The sequence below is a fragment of the Marmota monax genome, unplaced genomic scaffold, assembly GCF_021218885.2.
Source record: "Marmota monax isolate L192 unplaced genomic scaffold, Marmota_monax_Labrador192_F-V1.1 WCK01_AAM20220418_F8-fsc00227, whole genome shotgun sequence".
In the NCBI taxonomy this organism is placed as follows: domain Eukaryota; kingdom Metazoa; phylum Chordata; class Mammalia; order Rodentia; family Sciuridae; genus Marmota; species Marmota monax.
The window spans coordinates 1,045,952-1,064,683 of NW_026695208.1; the positions used below are offsets into that span (position 1 = coordinate 1,045,952).

General features: G+C 33.8%; 1 protein-coding gene across 2 annotated transcripts in view; it reads right to left on the reverse strand.

Annotated features, from left to right (window-relative positions):
- The window catches only part of Impg1 (interphotoreceptor matrix proteoglycan 1), a 137,598-nt gene extending 119,153 nt beyond the window's left edge, over positions 1–18,445 (reverse strand). For both annotated transcript variants that reach the window (XM_046430442.2, XM_046430441.2), the window contains exon 1: positions 18,160–18,445. In XM_046430442.2, coding sequence (XP_046286398.1) covers positions 18,160–18,226 — 67 coding nt within the window. In that variant the 5' untranslated portion in view covers positions 18,227–18,445. The remainder of the gene's footprint in view (positions 1–18,159) is intronic.
- Positions 18,446–18,732: the final 287 nt, after the last annotated feature.

Below are 18,732 nucleotides of genomic sequence, written 5' to 3' on the forward strand. Positions count from 1 at the left end.
GCAATTCAAATGTTGTTACAAAGAGTAAAAGTCTCTCCTTCATTATGGGGGGTAGAGAGGCCTGGTGGGAACATGTATTCTCTGTCACTTTGAAGGATCTCAGAGTCTTGGGCAGTGCTATTTTTTTTTTTTTTTTTTTAGGCAAGAATCCCCAGGAAGAAAGGAAGTTTAGAGATTAATTGGCTCTATCAACCCCACACTAGACAAATAAATCATAATTCCTGGGTAGAATACAGGCATCAGCAATTTTTGAAGATCCTCAAGTAATTTCAATATGCAGACATGTTTGGCAACCACTGTTTTATGGATCCATAAGGATGCTTCCAGATGCTTCCAGCTGGAGTCAAGATAATCCATCTCAAAATGGCTTAACCCCGGGAAGTTATTATCACACCCAAAGGGAAGCTGCAGGTAGGGAACACCTGGTGAAAACGGAGCTCTGGCTCTGGCATTCTGCACTTCCTTGGATTCTGCCCCTCAGGTGGTGACCTTATTCAATAAGAACTCCTTTATCTGACAACCCATGCATTCCACTTGCAGGGTTGCTCATCTGGCATGACCTTTCATAAATGCTCCTCAGTCCTCAGACTTCCCTGTGCTGGTGTCCTGAAGTCTTCTATGCTTCCACTGGCAGTGCTCATGTTTGTCCAGGCTTTCATACCAGAGGGTCCTTCTCTTCCATTTTTTTTGGGCTCCTACTTTTTTGCTAAAGACCAGCTGAAGTATTTTCTCTTTTAAGCTTGCTCAGATCCCCTGTGCAGAATTCATTCATATGTTTCCTCATGTTCCTCTAGTGTGGCTTATATTGCTATGGCATTTTCCGACTCACCAATGTTCTCAAATCCTTACTATGTTTCAGGCCCACTGTGGTATACAGTGGTAAGTTAGATGAACACATATCATGCAACTGATGTTGTAGTGCTTTTTTCTCCTGCTTTGAGTAATTTGTTGTAAATACGAATTTCCCCCTTTAGATTGCAAATGCCTTGAGGTTCTGTGTTGTCATCCCAGCCCTCTCTCCTCTCTTCACCTCAGTGCCTATTTAGTATGTAAAATGTTTTGTACACGACAGATATGAATATATATATATATATATATATATATATATATATATTAAGTGAATAAATGAAAAATGACTATAAAATATTAATGGGTTTTTAATGATATATGTATGAGTTAGATTTATTTTAAAAACCATTAGACCATGAAAAATAGCTTTATATGTCTGGCCCACTTACATTATTGCAATTTTCCTTTTAAATTTCTGCCTACTCTCCGGTATATAATATCAGAGGATTAGGACACAGATATATTAAATAAAGTTTAGTCAAAGAATTCTTTTGTGAATGAACATTGAAAGAACAGAAAGAAAATGGTTTATGTATTAAGTGCATATTGCTAACATCTGTATTCCCAGACACTTTCAATACATCTATAAATAGACAAATAATCAAGGAAACCAATTAGAAGTGTGGGTTTCAGTGAGAAAGAACATCAGTGTTACCTAAACCTTAATAATGACAACCCTGAGTTTATTTGCCCCTCAATGGTTATATCCAACCCTTTGCCTAGTCCTCACCTGCATCCTTGTAGCTGAGCGTGGATGGAGAAAAATAAGCATTAGAATTTGCTTTAAATTTAAGATCTTAAGTAAACTCATACTCCCTTTCTGTAGTCTGTTCAATGTCCCACTCTCCTGGAGAACTAAACACAATTTTTCTCAGATTTCCTGTACCTTCTTACTTATGTATACTTCCAGCTGATGAGTCCTTCACATTTTACTGAGAACAAGGTGAGCCAGAAGAGAACTTGCACATCTGCCCTCTGGCTGTACCAGTGCTCATGTACTTTGCTTCCCCTCTGTGGCTGATGAGGGGTGTGTGCTATAATCTAAGCTCCTTTACTTATGCATCCATCCTTGGTCAACTCTCAAGGAAATTCTTCCAGAAATTCTTGCACTTTCTTACATCATTACTTTTCCTCTTTGTACTGGATTATTCTTATATGTGCACAAACATGTTATTACTCTTCCTTCTATTATATTTTTATGTGGTGCTAAGGATCAAGCCCAGGGCCTCGCACGTTCGAGGCAAGTGTTCTACCCCTGAGCCACAACCCCAGCCCCTCTTCCTTCTGTTATAAAAGAAACAAAAAGCACCCTCTTGAAATTGCATTCTCTGTAACCACTGATTTACTTTTCAATTCATATTTACATCAAAACTCCTTGAAAGATCCGTTTTTGCCTTCTTATCCAGAACAAAGCAAGGGCCTACATAAGTGAGAATTCACCTGATATCACATGCGTAGCTAACAATACCCTTCCTTCTATTTCTCAGTGTTTCCTTTTTTAAAATTATTTCAACATTTGTGATGTGTTCATAGAGCCTGGTGTGACACTTCACAAGAATGGGTTGCTATAACCGTGAGGGTTGGGAATAGATTAAAAGACCACCAGTGGCTGCCTGAAACCTTTAATAGTACCAAACCCTATTTACACTATGTTATTTCTATACATCAATGCACAAATTTAATACTCGCTAACTTTTCTAGTTTAACAGCAAATTTGCATGGATTTCTTTTTCTCTCTTTATAATTCCATGAACAGAAGATTTGTTTTTACACTAGATCTTAGCATCCTAGAAACCACTGAAGTTCACATTATTTTCCCCCAGAGTCACTGAAGAGTTTATTTTTTCCTTCCTATACACAGTTTGGCCTCCAGTCACAGAAGGATGACAAAGTTTCTATTTCAGATTTAACTTTGCCCATGAACTGGTCTCTTTCTTGGTTATATATTCAAGCTGATAACTGATACAGCATTTACCAACCTGTTTGGACCTCTCCTCAGCACTAGAGAAATATTTTTTAGTTTTCTATTAGAGGCTTACAATATAAGGTTACTGTACACTTTTAGTGACAACAGTATATAAGAGGAATAGGAGAATGGAGATTTCACAACAGCATTGCTAAGAAAGCAACAGCCATTGATACAAAGCACTTAGCAAACCCATTATGACTTCCTGGGGGAAAAAAGCCTCAGTGTCTTAATGAATGAAGTAATGGGAGTGAAGACAAAACTTACTGGAATTTCTACAGAACAGAAATCTCAATTTGAAGAACAGAACTCCATAGAGACAACAGGGATAACATTTCAGGATCAAATCAGTGACTGAAAGTTTTCAGAAAAAAATAATTTAATCTTGCATAAACTTTTCTAATCTTACTAAAAAGAATGAAGGGTTGTGGCCTTTATGCAAATGTTCCACTCATGTGTGATCCAGGATATCCTGGTGTTCCCCCTACATTAGCAGATTCTCAATTATGCACCTGAAATTTTTTTCCAGATAGCAAAGGCAATTAAATATACATCATGCTTAACATACTTGAAAATGTATGAACACATTATGCAAAATTGCTGAACACCTTATTCAAGGCTGTTTCAGAAAGTTATATGGACTTTAAGCACTCTGTTTTCTGGATGATCAAGTAGAGAACATAGAAGTTTCTCCAAGTTGCTTTTCCATCTGTCCTCCTACATCCGATTCCCAATAAACTCACACAATGACAACCCTAGTCTGTGGCCTGAAAATCAAAATATGTTGGAATAAATGATGCAAAAAATGATAAAAGAAATTAAGAAAACTTCCAGTTACTTCCTTTAATAAATTATGAAGTAAGTAAACATTCACAACAGTCAGCCTGCAGGCCGATTATCAATGATGCATAGAGGAATGGCTACATCATTTCCCTCGCTGAAGCTTCTGAAAATTCTATGCCATTGCAGCCTTTCTTACCTTCAAAACTGGCATTTGTTCAATAACAGCACTCCCTACAGAGGATGCAAATCAGTATTCCCTTCTCTCAAAGAATTAGAAGAGTTGCATTAACTTTGTCTTCATTTCAAAAATCAGGCTTAGCCATTAACTTACCTGTGTCAGGAGGAAAGGGGTTAAAATGACAACCCATTACAAGAAATAAAAGGTTGCTAGCTCTTAATTTCTAGGTTTTATATATATATATATATATATATATATATATATATATATATACACTTGTATTAAGCTTCACTTTTACCCCACTTACAAAAAAAAAAAAAAAAGAAAAAAGAAAGAAAGAGAAGAAGAAGAAGAGGAACCAAATCCGAAGGTGAGATACTGAGAAATTTGCAGAGGTACAAATCTGTTTATTGAGGAAACATGCAGCTTCATGAGTGGGCATTAACAAAACTGAAGACAAATGAAAATTAGAAAAAGAAAGGAGATTGCCTTTTTGTGTCTAGAGTAGATGGCCCTTTGAACAGGTGGAATTGCCAGCAATTCAGGTCTGGTCAATGTCAGGAGGTGGAGTGGCAGCAGTGTAGCAGAGCTGTGTCCTTAACTGTCCTCAAAGCAGAAGTGTGTGCTAATTCCCCATCCTCTTAGTAGGGACAAAGGGCAGGGCATATTGAGAAGAGGAGGTGTGTTCTCAATGTGGACTTGTCTCTCTGTGAGCTAAAGAAGGAGAGAAACATGTTGGAGGTACTTGTTACAGGGTGATAAGAAGATGAAGTAGCACGTGGGTATCTTCATTTAAGGCATTAAATCACTTGATGAGGTAGCTCATGGGCTGAAGTCGGTCTACTTACAACCAGCTGCCAGCTTTGGGGGTTCTGCACCTGCTTCAGAACCATACCTCTGGACATAGGGAATGCCTTTGCCTCTTAACTAAGGGGACACACAGCTTCAAGATATGCAGTTTGTGCCAGAAGTGGTGAGAAACTGCAGGATCAACATGTTGCTTCCTCACGGAGCCCTAAATTTAATTTAAAATTTTAGCAAAAAGTGTAACATGTAAAGGACCATAAAAAATTTTCCACATGAATACATAAGCTAACTCAATAAAATCTTCCCTCACATTTGAGCCAGTCTTGAAAATAAGGAGAGTAGGATATTTTCATAAACTGTGATTAATCATAAAATGTATTGCTTTGAAAAGGGCTGAATGGAGTTTGATGAATGCTGCAGTAGAGCTTAAGTGAACAGGATAAGAAACTGGAATGGGAGCAAGTTGTGGCAAGTTGTTAGCTGGCAAAGCTGAGATCTCACACCTGGATGCCTGTTTTGTATTTGCTGGCTGGAAGAAACAATTGCTTTCTCCAGCAACTGAGTTTGCTATCCCTTAAATAATCTGAACATCTTATAGCTGGAACATCAGCCCTATTAGGCCACTTCTAATCATCTCATTCTTACATTAACTTAAATCTTTTTTTATCACTTCTGCTTCCCAATTCTTAACCCATCACATGCATTTTTTGGTAACATCACTGTAAATTTCAGAATATGGAGTTGAAATAAGTATACTGGCTACTGGTAAGAGAACTGAATGGAATTCTATAAGTAAGTCGGAGATGTATGGATGATGAGGTACAATTGTACCTTACAGATGTATGGAACAAAATATTTTTCAGAGCACTTTTAAAGCCTAACTTGACTTAAAGATTAGAAACCAACAGTTTATGCCAGAAAGTATTAGGCAATACATGAGCAGGAGGTAGATCCAACCCATGCTTTGTGAAGCTGATTTGGAAGTGGGTGGGGAAGACAAGTAGCAGGAATTCGCAGAGACCTACAGCAAGAACCTATAAAATAAATCGGCAAAAAATTCAGGAGGAAGCTGACTTTAAAAACTGGGGTGCAATGAGATAATAGTAGGTGTCCAGGAATGTTGGTTTACTTATGGGATGCATTAATAACTTGTGTCAAGTACCCACTTTCCTTCTGTTTCCATCAATGTTAGGGGGCTAGAACACAGGGTATTTTTCAGTCCATGATTGTTAGGGGTGCTGTGTATTTGAGGACATCAAAATCTTACCATATCTGAATTATTCATATCAAGATCAGCTCTAATTTAGCTCTGCATCTCTGTTTTCTGGAACTTGGTGCTGTTAATGATATTACTAACCCTGAAACACACTGTCCCTTGGTTTTAGTGCTCTCATATGAACTTAATCTTGGAGTATGATGCAGTTCTAAGTAGAGAATAGCATAGATAGTATTTATTGCAAATATTGCCACAAAAGCATGGCATTCTAAATACTCAGGGTGGACAGAACTGGAATAGAATAAAGAGAAACAGATGCACATCTTGGTAAATTTCTGATCTGTAGGACCTACTACAGTTCCTGCAGAAAAGCAAAGTTAACTTCATTTTGGGTTCCCGCATCTCTGGGGTTACACTGAAGGTGGCTCTGCCATGTTCTACACATGGACAAATATCTCTATATACTTCTGGTCTCTCACCTAAGAGGGAGATAATAATAATTCCAGCACTATAATTTTGATTTGCACTTTTGTATTGTATAGCTTTGTATTGTTTTGAAAATTAAATGAGAAAATGGATACGAAGAGCTTCGTGAAAGGCCTAGTACAATGTTAGTTGCTATGATTCTGTGCCACTTTTTCCTGAGGTTTAGGATTAAGCCTGAAAGGAACAGGGTTTCCTGATTTGTAAAATAAAAATATGGGGCACAGTCAAATTTAAATTTCAGATTAACAGTGAATAACTTTTTAGGAAAATGTTTCCTGTGCAATATTAGATGTGTATAGACCAAATGTTTTTGTTAAAAGACAGGGATTATCAGACTACATTTTTAAAAGTCCAACTGTATTTTGTTTTAAGAGACTCATATAAATCAAAAGATTCAAAGTAAAAGTATACAAAAAAGTCACAACATGCAAACACTAATCAAAATAAATCTAGTATGGTAACACTAGTATCAAATGAAGTCAGAGCATTGGTGGCAAATGTTAAATAACCAATGCTGGGGCATGAGGTGAGATTTGCGGTATTTGCCATTGTTCCTGTGTTAATACTTGCCATGACAAATTTTAAGCTACCAGTATGACATAAGTGAGTTGGGAAGACATGTTTTCAATTGGCTCTTTTGACTCATTACAGGTCATTTCCAGCATACCAGTGGACAAAGTTCATTATTAAACAGAAAACATTATAAAGATAAAGACAGACATGGCATAATGATGTAAGTATTTTAGAATGATGTAAAAAGTTAAAATTTTATGCCCTCAAGAATTTTATAAATATATGAAATAAAATATTTTAGATAATGAGGAAAATAAAATTCACATTAGGTACATTTTAAGATTTCTTGGTTATCAAAATAATAAATAAAAATCAGTAAGGGTAGAGATTTGAAAAACATGCTCAAACCTGACCTTTTAACATATATGGAGGAATATATCTCCAAACTATTAAATATACTTTTTTTTCAAACACAGAGAAAACAAACAAAAATAGAGTATATGCCTAACTAAAATGCAAATCTTGATTTTTAAAAAGAGTGATATCATGTACATTATGTTTTCAGACTAATGGGAAATCATTGAGAAATTAGCTTTATGAACAAGGAAAATCCCCACATATTTAAAGAGTAAAAAGCCAAAAAAAAAAAAAAAAGCCTTCTAAATAACCTATAAGCCAAGAAAAATCATGGTTATTATTACAACACTATTGTAATCTATAAGATATTTTATAAAGTGATAAAAATAAATAAAATACTTTCATCAAGTGATAAAAATAATATGTAATAAAACATGTAGTTTAAAATAAAGTGGTATCTAAACGTTAAATGATATGATTAAAATAACAAGTTTACTCCTACATTACTCACGTCCTTCTCCCTCCTCCTCGCTGACTACACCTTTTAAAGGGATTCGATTCTGTCCGATTTATGTTTATTCTTTATGGCACCTAGCTCAGTGCCAAGTTCATAATATGTAAGAACTGTTTGCTTAGAAAAGTATCTTTGGGGACTGGGCATGTTGCTCAATGCTGAGGTGTATTTAGAACGCACAAGTCCTTGGGTTCAATCCTCAGTACCGAAGAATAAGAAAGAAAAGTCTGTACAATTAACATGGTCATGATTAGCTAGCCATATTTGAATGCAGTTCCTCCTCTTTGCTGAAGTGTGTTAATGCAAACAAATAAGTATTTTTAAAAATAGATGATTTTTTTATTTGTAACAAACGCACATGATATAAAATTAAAAAGTAAAAAAGAAAAAAAAAATAACAAGTTTATAAAAGTAAAAAAGCTAAATATTAGTATGCATCCTTCTCAGGAGGTCAAAGAAAGCAAAATAAAACCAAGAAAATACAGAATAACCAAAATACAAAGAAAAAATGGAGTAGAGAATAAAAACAAAACGTAAAAGAGAATATCACATATATAATGAAAAGAAAAAGAACTTACACTTCTTTTACAAAGTCAAACAATTTTTCCTTTGAAAATACTAACAATGAAAATGAAAAAAATCTTAACAGGTAAGATTGAAGAAGTAAGGAACACAAAATGAACCAGTATCAGTATTAAGAAAGGAAAACATTAAAGTTTTTACAAACTTGTATAAATATGAAAAAGATACAAAGAGAATATGAATAATGTTTTGTCAATACATTTAAAAAATAATGAGAACTAACTGAAGAAGAGACAATGTAACTACATGTTGTGATCACCTTTAAGGAACTGAGTAAAGTCTCAACACACAGTAAAGTCTCACGGTTTAACAGAGACTTCTACCAAATGTTTAAGGAAAAGATAATTCCATTTTTATGAAAAATCTCATCATATTTGACAAAAGAAGAATGAGAAAAATATTCATGATCCAAGCTTTGTTGTGAAAGTAACAATTCTAAATAAATTATCAGCACATGAAATCTAGTGATATATAAGCAATGTAAGAGCAACTTGGATTTATTTCAGGATTGTGAGATTGTTTTAATAACTGAAAACCAATTACAGTAATCTATCAACATTAATGAATTAAAAGAGAAAATCATTTATATAATTAAGATTATATAAAGATGATTTTTTAATATAATCTTAATAGATATAGAAAAACCACAATAAACTTCTGTATCTATTCATGATTAAAAATTCTTAGCAAATTAAAATTGGAAAGGAACTTTTTTACTTGGTAAAGAACATTCACAAGAACAAAACAATCATAAAAACTGAAATAAACACATTTAATGGTGAAATATTAAAAATAATCCCTTTGAAATTGGTAATCAGATAAGAATGCCTGTTAGAGTGATAACTACAGTTTCTACTAGATGGCCTATGAAAGGTGTAAGAAAATATAAGGAAATAAAAGTTTCAAGAGCTGGAAAGAAAATCTACATACTCTTTGCAAATGGTATGACTTTTTAAAGTTAGAAAACCTCAAAATTGCTAGGGAATTTTCAGAATTAATAAGATTTTTTCAGCAAAGTTATTGAATACAAAACCAATATGAAAAAACCAACCACATTTTTACATAGAAAATGTAATAATACCATTTCTGTTATCACAGGTTGTATAAAGTATCCAGAGAGGGATAAGTCTAAGATATGGATTCGATTTATTAAAATAATTGTAGAACTTTATTGAAAGATATTATTACAAGGAGAGATCTTCCATTTTCTGGAATAGAGAAATTAAAAAAACAGGTATTGATTCTCCCCAAAGTGACCTATTCAACACAAGTCCAATCAAATCCCAAGTAGCAGCTTTGGACATTCTACAATGCACACACACTTCAAAACATTATGTTGCACACAGTAAAGCACACAGTTTTATCTTTTAATTTAAAAAATGAGTGAATTTTGACGAAGTGTTTTGTGGAAATTTGCAAGCTAATTTTAGAGTGTAATTTAGGAGAGTTTAGGTCAGATATAGCCTAAATGGTGTCACGGGAGGGTAACGAAGCAGGGAAACATGCTGTACAAGATATTAATATTATTATAAATTTGTAATAATTAAAGCAATCTGGTTTTGGCTCAGGGTAACAAAATGGAATGGATGGGCTGACATGTTTATGACAGAAGGGCATGGCAGAGAAGAACTATCCAGGGAATGATACTCAATTGACTGTGTATACTAAAAGTTATTTCTTCACAGCAGACACATAGACACAAACACAAGATTAATTCCAAGGACTTAAATGTAAAGGGCAAACCTATACAACTTATATAAGATAATATTGAGGAGTATTTGTTTTGTGATTTTTGAAATAGGCAAGGATTTCTTAAGACAAAACAAGCAAACCAAACCAAACCCTGAAGTAAAAAATCCCTGTCCATGAAAGAATACTAGTAACAAAATAAGAAGATAAACTACATCTGGAAAGCAGTATGGAATGGAGGTTCCTTAGAAAACTTGGAATGAAACCACAATTTGACCCACCTATCCCACTCCTTGGACTATATACAAAGGACTTAAAATTAGCATACTATAGTAAACCAGCCATATCGATGTTTATAACATCTCAATTCACAATAAGATAAACTGTGAAAGCAACCTAGATGCCCTTCAATAGATGAATGGATAAAGAAATTGTGGTATATATACACAATGGAATATTACTCAGCATTAAAAGAGAATAAAATTATGGCATTTGCAGGTAAATGGATGGAGTTGGAGAATATCATGCTGGTAAGTAAGCCAATCCCCAAAAAACAAATGCCGAATGTTCTCTCTGATAAGTGGATGCTGATATATAGTGGGGAGGGAAGGCATGAGAAAAATGGAGGATCTTTGATTGGGAAAAGGGAATGGAGGGTGGGGATGGTGCATGGGGGCAGGAAAGATGGTGGAATGAGATGGACATCATTACCCTAGGTACATTTATGACTGCACATATGGTGTGACACTACATTGTGCACAACCATAGAAACATAAAGTTGTGCTGCAATTGTATACAATGAATCAAAGTGCATTCTGCTGTCATATATACCTAATTAAAATAAATAAATAAATTTATAAAGAAGATAAGCTACAGACTGGAAATGATATTTGAAAGACATGTAGCTGCAAAATATTTTTTAAAAATGCCTCTAAATCAATAAGAAAAGAAAGACATCCTAAACATTCTAGTAAAAAGTGGACTAAACACTTGCTTCTGTATTTTCTAGGAGAGGAAACATAATGGACGCAAAATATATGAAAATGCATTTAACCTCATTCGTTTAATTTATTTTACATCAATTTATAATGTAATAATATATTTAATTAGTAAATGCGCAATATTAATTAAAAACCTCAATGAGATAACATTTATAATATTTCATCCTCTAATATTATTTATCATAAAATAATATAATTTATTTATTAAAAAATAAAGTTAAGCAACACCAAGTATAGGTGAGGATCTGAAACAAATTGTTCTCCAAGTTCTTTCATATGGTTGAAAATATCAAGATTTCTATACTTTTTATGAATGAATAGTATCTCATTGTGTGTATATAACAAATTTTCTTCATTGATTCAACATTGAGGGACTCTTAGTTTGTTTCTATCTCGGCTATTGAATAGTGTTACAAAAAACATGGGAGTGTAGATATCACTTTGACATATTGGTTTTAGTTCCCTTAAATGTATACTCAATAGTAGAATTTATTCTGAAGGTGTTGGGGAGGCTTTTGATGTTCTTTTCTTTCCTTTTCTTTTTTTAAGCAGAAGTTGGTATATAGATAGCAAAGCTATGTGATATATTTATTTTAAAAAATCAGATTAAAACAAATCCCCTGGTGGTTCATAAAATGATGACCCGCATATAGTATCTTTCCAGAAGGGTACTAATGTTTCTTCTTATTAAGAATAATATTATCCTGAATCATCTGGATAATTTTAGTAATTATTCCATCTTGGATTCCATCCTAGATCAATGAGATTAGAATCATCAAAGCTAGAACCTCAGCACTGGTGTTTTAATGAATGTCAAAATGGTTACATGAAATCTTTTAGTCTGGGAAATAAAGTCAACAGAAAAAGAGACTGGCAGGGGAAGGTCTAATGGGAATTGGTGGTGAGTGTAGTTAATATCATAAGTAGATAGAAATAACATTAGCAAAGACATGAAATTAATTTTCTCTGAAATACAAGAGAATGAGAAGAGTTTGGATAGATTCAGAGAAACTTTGAAGTAGAAAGGACAAGGGGAAGGAAGTCAAGTGACTCAGTCTTCTCAGTACATAGGAGGAGGTGATAGGACAATGGCAGTAGTGGTAGTCATCATATCCATTTTAAGAGTCAGCATGTTTTGAACTTTGTTGTACCAGATGCCTCACTAAAAGCTTTAGCTCTTTTGAGGCATTCACTGCTATTATTATTCCTATTTTATAGATGAGGAAACCATAAGAATGTGATGTATGAGGTTGAACAATCTGCCCAAATCACAGAGTGAGTGACAGAGTGTTCAGGGCAGAAGGTAGTTCTGTGCAAGCCTGAGAGCTTTTGCTCTGAACTCTGCTGTTAATCATTGCTTCTGTGAAAGAGTGAAATCAGGTGGTAGACTCAGGTGAGAGGGAAGGTTTGGGAATCTCTTTAGGGGACTAAGTCAAGGAATCCGATGATGATGGAATTGCATATAGGACTCAGATAAGGTAATAGTGCATTGATTTTCTTCATGCAAGCACTCTATTTGGCACTCTAAAAATAGTTGGCAGCTCGGATCATAGAAAAAGTGAAAGGTAAGTTTTCCCAAGTAGAATTAACGAAATAGAAGGGAGAGGTCAAGGAGTAAGGTTCCTATCATACAAACAGAAAAGACCCCGAGAATTGCACATGAGCTCATAATAGGTTCTAGGGTTAATGTGCAGCACACTGAGACCAGGATGGGCTGAAGAACTGGAGCAACTGCCTGAGGGATTGGATTATTCTGAAGAGAATAGGATTAGATATAATAGAAGGAAGAAAGAGAAATCATTAAAAAGGAGTGTTTCAGAATTTGATATCTCCAGAGGCCAAACATGTTGTGAACTTCAGGTGAAATTTTAGTGTTTAGATGAGGATGTTCTTATTTTTTTGTTTTAGAAGTTTTTCCCACTGTTTCATAAAACATTCATTAGGCAAGTTACGGCCTGGAAATATGTGACACAATCTTAAGTAAATTACCACTAAACTGAGATTTTAATGATGGGCATTAAAAAACAAAACAAAACACCATGATTTGTGGAGTTCAAAATATCACATCTTTTTTCCTAATGAAGAGTAGAAGTCCTAAGACAGGTACTTCCATTTCCAAGGTAGAGCTGAAGGACATGACCAGGTATTCTGAGATATTCATGAAAAACAGATGTTAGAAATGGCCCCAAACTAACCATCATCTGGTGGTAGCAGAGGAAAGTTGGTTTTTTAAATAATAGGGAGGCTGAGGCAGGTGGATTGCAAGTTCAAAGCCAGTCTCAGCAACTTAGTGAACTAGGTCCTAAGTAACTCAGCGAGACCTGTCTCTAAATAAAATATAAAAAAGGGCTTGGGACGTGGCTCAGTGGTTAAACACCCCCGGGTTCAATTCCAAGTACCAAAAAAAAGTACTAAAATCATATTTCTTTCATTCGTAATATTATATTGGACTGATGTTAGACTAAGTAGACACAAGATAGAACCGGACACTGCTCAGTCCTCAGCTTTGGTTTTATCTCTCCTACCTTAAACAATACTTACCACTTTCTGCCTTATAAATGAGCACAGTGCTCATTTCCCAGAGAAATATTAAGACACAAGATTAATAAAATTAGCTTGTGTATATATGTCAGTAATCAAAGAGAAATGTATTAAAGCAAATGGTTACTAACATTAACATGATTGCTGTGTACAAAAAATTTTGATGAGGTCTGAACTGATCCGAGTACTATGGGTTAATAATAGTGCCATTGTGTTTCACAGTTCACCTTAATTAAATATGACTTTTGTTTATTTATTAATGCAGTAAAAATCTAAGATGGAAAAATTAGCCCTATACATGTTATTTTCTGAATAGAGTTAGTCTTTCTGAAGCAAAAACTTTTTCGTTAATTTTGAGGTTCTGACATATCTTTGCAAAATTCCTTTTGGTTTAGCTTTCTTTAACCTTTCTCCTGGGGGCTATTATGAAAATAGATACCAGCTGTGGTGAAAATCCTTAAGATGACTGAATAAAGAAAACTACATTGGCATGGATTAAGATGGCTTTACAAAAGCACACAGAAAGACACCATTTCCTTGGGAATAACTGAATGTAAATGGGAACCTATTTATCTACTTAATACAATCACATGCTTAGAAGCAGCATTGCTGTTCTACAGCTTTTCGTATTCTTCCTACATTCACTGTGGCTGGAAGAGAGGCACAGCAGTGGGAGAACATTCTCAATAAATAATTATAGTGGTGCATGCTGCAGTTCCGAGCTTGACAGCAGCATTTCCATATTTGAATTCTCATTACCACGGCTATGCCACTCAACCTCATCAACTCATTGTAAGATGAGCTTTGGCATGCAGTTTGCCTTGGACCCAGAGCAAAGAGAACACCCTCCTCCTTTATTAAAATGGTTCCATCTGACTTGGTGCTCTTGTTTTGTGGGGCTGGAATCCTAGTCTTGGATGAAAAGATCTCAGACAGTGAGCTTAGGCTCCATGGTTGTTGAAAACTCTCCTTTGGGATGTTGAAACTCACGTTTTGGTCAGAACTCACATTTCTTCCTTTCAAAATTCTGCTTTCTGTGATTCTAAAGCCTGTATGACTGTAGAACTGTCTTTCCGACCCTTAAGCAAAAAGTGGTAGTGTGGATAGAGACCTCAGGGATAAGGTAGTCTGATATTTCACAGTGCAGTAATGAGGTCAGCATTTTACTATGGTCATTAAAATATATATATATATATATATATATATATATATATATATATATATATATATATAATTATAATATAAACCTAGACACTATTGTAAAAAACAAACTTTGTTGTCTCAGGTGGATTATTTGAAAATAGCATAACAACTGTGAAAACGATTGTGGCACCAATGTACATAGGATTTGAGTTTCTAAAGATAATTAGCATGCAAATCCAGTTGATCCTTAAGGTGGTTGCACCCTCATGATTGACAGAAATGGCCAAGAAAGCAGTAGGTCACATCAGCCCTGTCTAATTAGCTTACACATACAATAGTCCTCTAATGTGATCAGTGGTACACGCACATGGGCCAAAAGGCAGCCACTATATAATTGAATAGTTTCAGGTGTATTGCCACAGTTTGTTCAGCATCCTTAATTTACTTGGCTTCAATTTTAAGAACATCTTTTCAGATATAATTGAGCAAAACAATCTGCCTTGGAACTTTTGAATTTTACTGTCCTGAGACTGTAGCTCAGACAAATTAGGTACAGGAGCTGCACAGTTAACGCTACTGCCGTTGGGCAGCTATCTTAGGTATACAAATGAAGCCATGTTCTTTGTTAATGGAGCAACAATGAGAGAAAATACCTTCCTGGACAATTTTATGAAATGAGAGCATTTCCCAATAGAACAGGATTAGTAAGAAGTGGAATATCTTCAAATGCAAATTTCTTGACATTCCCAGCCACTAAAATAATTATCCAACTTGGATGAACTAATAATAACTTTGTTAAAGGTTTCATTTGGTATAGCCAAATGTAATGCAAAAGGCACACACTAAGATAAACACCATTTCCATTTTTAGGACTTGCCAACAGTGGGTTTTCTCTTTTCTCTTTCTCCCACACATTGAATGTCACAAGAAATGAAATGAAATTATTTATATGAAAAAGAAACGTAAGAGCACAAAGCAGTGCCACATATATCACATGGAACTGGCATCCTTGTTATTTGTCCAAAATACAGGAGACTTGGTGTTGATGAAGTGAAATAGTGTTTTGAAAATTTGAAGTATCTTTTTTGATGCTGAAACAATTTTATTTAATGAATGTTTTGAAATCAAATCCATTCCACCTATGGAAAAACTACATTCAGAATCTCCAAAGAAAACTGGCAAGTTTTTAAATCTCTTTTGTTTTTTGTGTCTAGCACAGTATTGGGTACATGGTAAGCATTCTTGAATCAAACTGGGAAAAATCACTGAAGGATGTTAGAAAACTTTTAGAAGCAATTTATCAATATGAATAAATGCCACAAAACTGTTTATATTGTTTTGATCTAATAATTTTATTTTAGTGAACTTATGTTAAGTTTTGATTACTGATATATATACCCAAAGCTATTTATTGTAATATTATTCATAAAAACAGAATAATTAGAAATAATTAGTTCTCTTTTGTTAAATATTTGGATAGAACAAATCTTGATATATCTATAGAAGGGAACAGTAGGCAGCCAATCAAATGATGTTTGTCAAAGCTAGAAAGCAATGTAGAAATTCATATAATCTAATAACACTGTAAAAACCTGATATAAAATTGTGTGTGTGATAGAGCAACAATCATATAGAAAAGAAGCATACCTAGAAAAGAAACTGAGGAAACACTGAGGTCCCTGTGTAGATTATGTTTGGATGGAAATACTATGGGTGATTTAGAAAATATCTCTTTGATTTTTCAAATCTGTAATTTTTAAAAAAGAAACAATTGAGTTTATCTAAATACTCAATTATTATGCTTAGCACCTAGTTGTATTGAATTGAACCCTCATTTTTCTCCCCCAAACTATTTCCTATGTAAATATAATCATGATGTTTAATTAGTCACAAATAAGAAACCAGTCTGCCTGAAGTACATAAACTCTGATTAAAGTAGACCTCACTAATTGAAATTAACAGATATTCACGATCTTAGATGCTTGTGTAATAAAAAGTCCAAAACTAATAACATGTTAGCACTTTTTATTATGCAATTAGAGCACATTTTTGATAGAAGTTGGCATAAAACAAATTGTAATTTTTTGATGAGTTTTTAAAATTTAAATTGTTATATGTGAAATTATGCTATTTGTAATTATGTATAATGGCCAATATATATGAAAATAGAAAAAAAAATTAGTTAATATAATTAAACAAACATATAAAAAACTGCAAATCTTATTTGCCTGGTCAAGTTCATCAAACAGACAAATTGGTTTGCTTCATTAGTTTAATCTTAGGATACTGAAATATAGTCATTTGTTTTTAATCAAAATGTTTTCATAAATATTATAGAGGGGCTAGGGTTATAGTTCAGTGGTAGAGAGCCTGCCGAGCACATGTGAGGCACTAGGTTCAATACTCAGCACCACTTATAAATAAATAAATAAATGAAGTTATTGTGTCCATCTAAAATTAAAAATGTATTAAAACAACAACAACAACAAAAACCCATTATATATAATTGATAATTGAAAAGAAAGGTAAATAAACTTTTGCTTCATCCCCTATCATTTATATGTAACAGAACATGAAGGAAATTTAATATGATCTTTTCCAGAAAAAATTTTCTCCCTCCAATGCAGATTAAGAGAAATTAAGTATAAAATAAGTATAAAATTAAGTATAAAATAACTGATAGAATCACAGTTATTTTTGAGTTAATTTGCAATACATATTTAAAAAATTTTTTTCCATAGACATTTCAAAACCACTACTGTAATCAAAATGTTCATTGAGTGTTTTAATGTTATCCTTAAAAAAGAACCTAACATTGATTTCAAGCAGCTTAAAAAGATTATGTTGTAATGATAAGGGTTATTTTTTAAAAAATCAAGACTTTGACATGTTTTTTAAAAAATAAAACACATTATTTTTCTTATAAGCCTGTTTTGTGCCTTGGTTTCATTTCAAATTCAGTTAAAGCTTCACTACAAGAACCTATATTGTCTAGTTCTCTTCATATAACCTCAAAAACAACCAAGTTTCTAGGATTGCCATTATGAACACTGAAGATGAAACACACTTGGCTATTTTCTAAGGGGAAACAATTCATGATTTAATTGAGAGAAGTTAGGAAATGCATTTTGGTCTGATCATAAATGTCTTATAATTAATTTCAATTTTAGGTTTTGTATGTTGAGTTTAGGTGGATAAATGGGATTGATTTCACGGACCTATTAATGTTATTGATATTAATGATATGAATTTGCATTTTTTTATAATGGCAAAAAGGATGCATTAATCTCTCCTATTTTGTTAACACAAATCACATTTAAGATTGTGTAATAAACATTAAATCATCATTATCTATCCTTTCTAATAATCAATCAATCAACTAACCAACTAGTTAATCAATTATTATTCAGAACCTGCCTTCTATTCACCCTCTAAAATTTAGTAGTAACTTTGTTGTTTCTGAATATTCGCTTCTATAAATAGATTTTATAGATAAACAATTTTAAAAAGAAAAAAAATGTTTAAATAACTTACCTTTGTTTCCTTGAACTTGGAGAAAAATCCAAACAACAAAAATAGCCCTTTTAGTTTCCAAATACATTCTGGCTTTTGTGTATTGGTAATTCTGAAAATTACAGAACACCCCCAAATTTCATTAAAAGAAATAAAATGACAGAAGGATGAAAAAAAATAATTAAATGTTGGTGCCAGCTGAGTGAAAATAACCTTTTTGATTTATCTCTATGAGGGTGCTAATTTATGAAGAACATGCAGCAGTGTTTCTGGAATAATCCGATGATCTTCCACTCAGGTGTAATCTCTGCTTATGAGCCAGCTGGAGGAACCTTTATCTCATTAACCTTCTGGAGGAGCATCTGTCAGCCCAGCTCTAGCATTTTAAACAAGTGTCCACAGGCAGACTTTTTTTTTTTCCTAGTCACAGTGACACAGAGAGCTAGGAAAGTCCCTCCAAATATAGAAGAAGGCTAGCAGTTGGGGTCAGATGTTTTCCAAAATGACATGTCCAAGAATCATTCATAGAAGGAGCTTAATTGCTATCCCTGGAAGTATATGTTTATTCAATGTGTTATTATCTACAGATAGCAG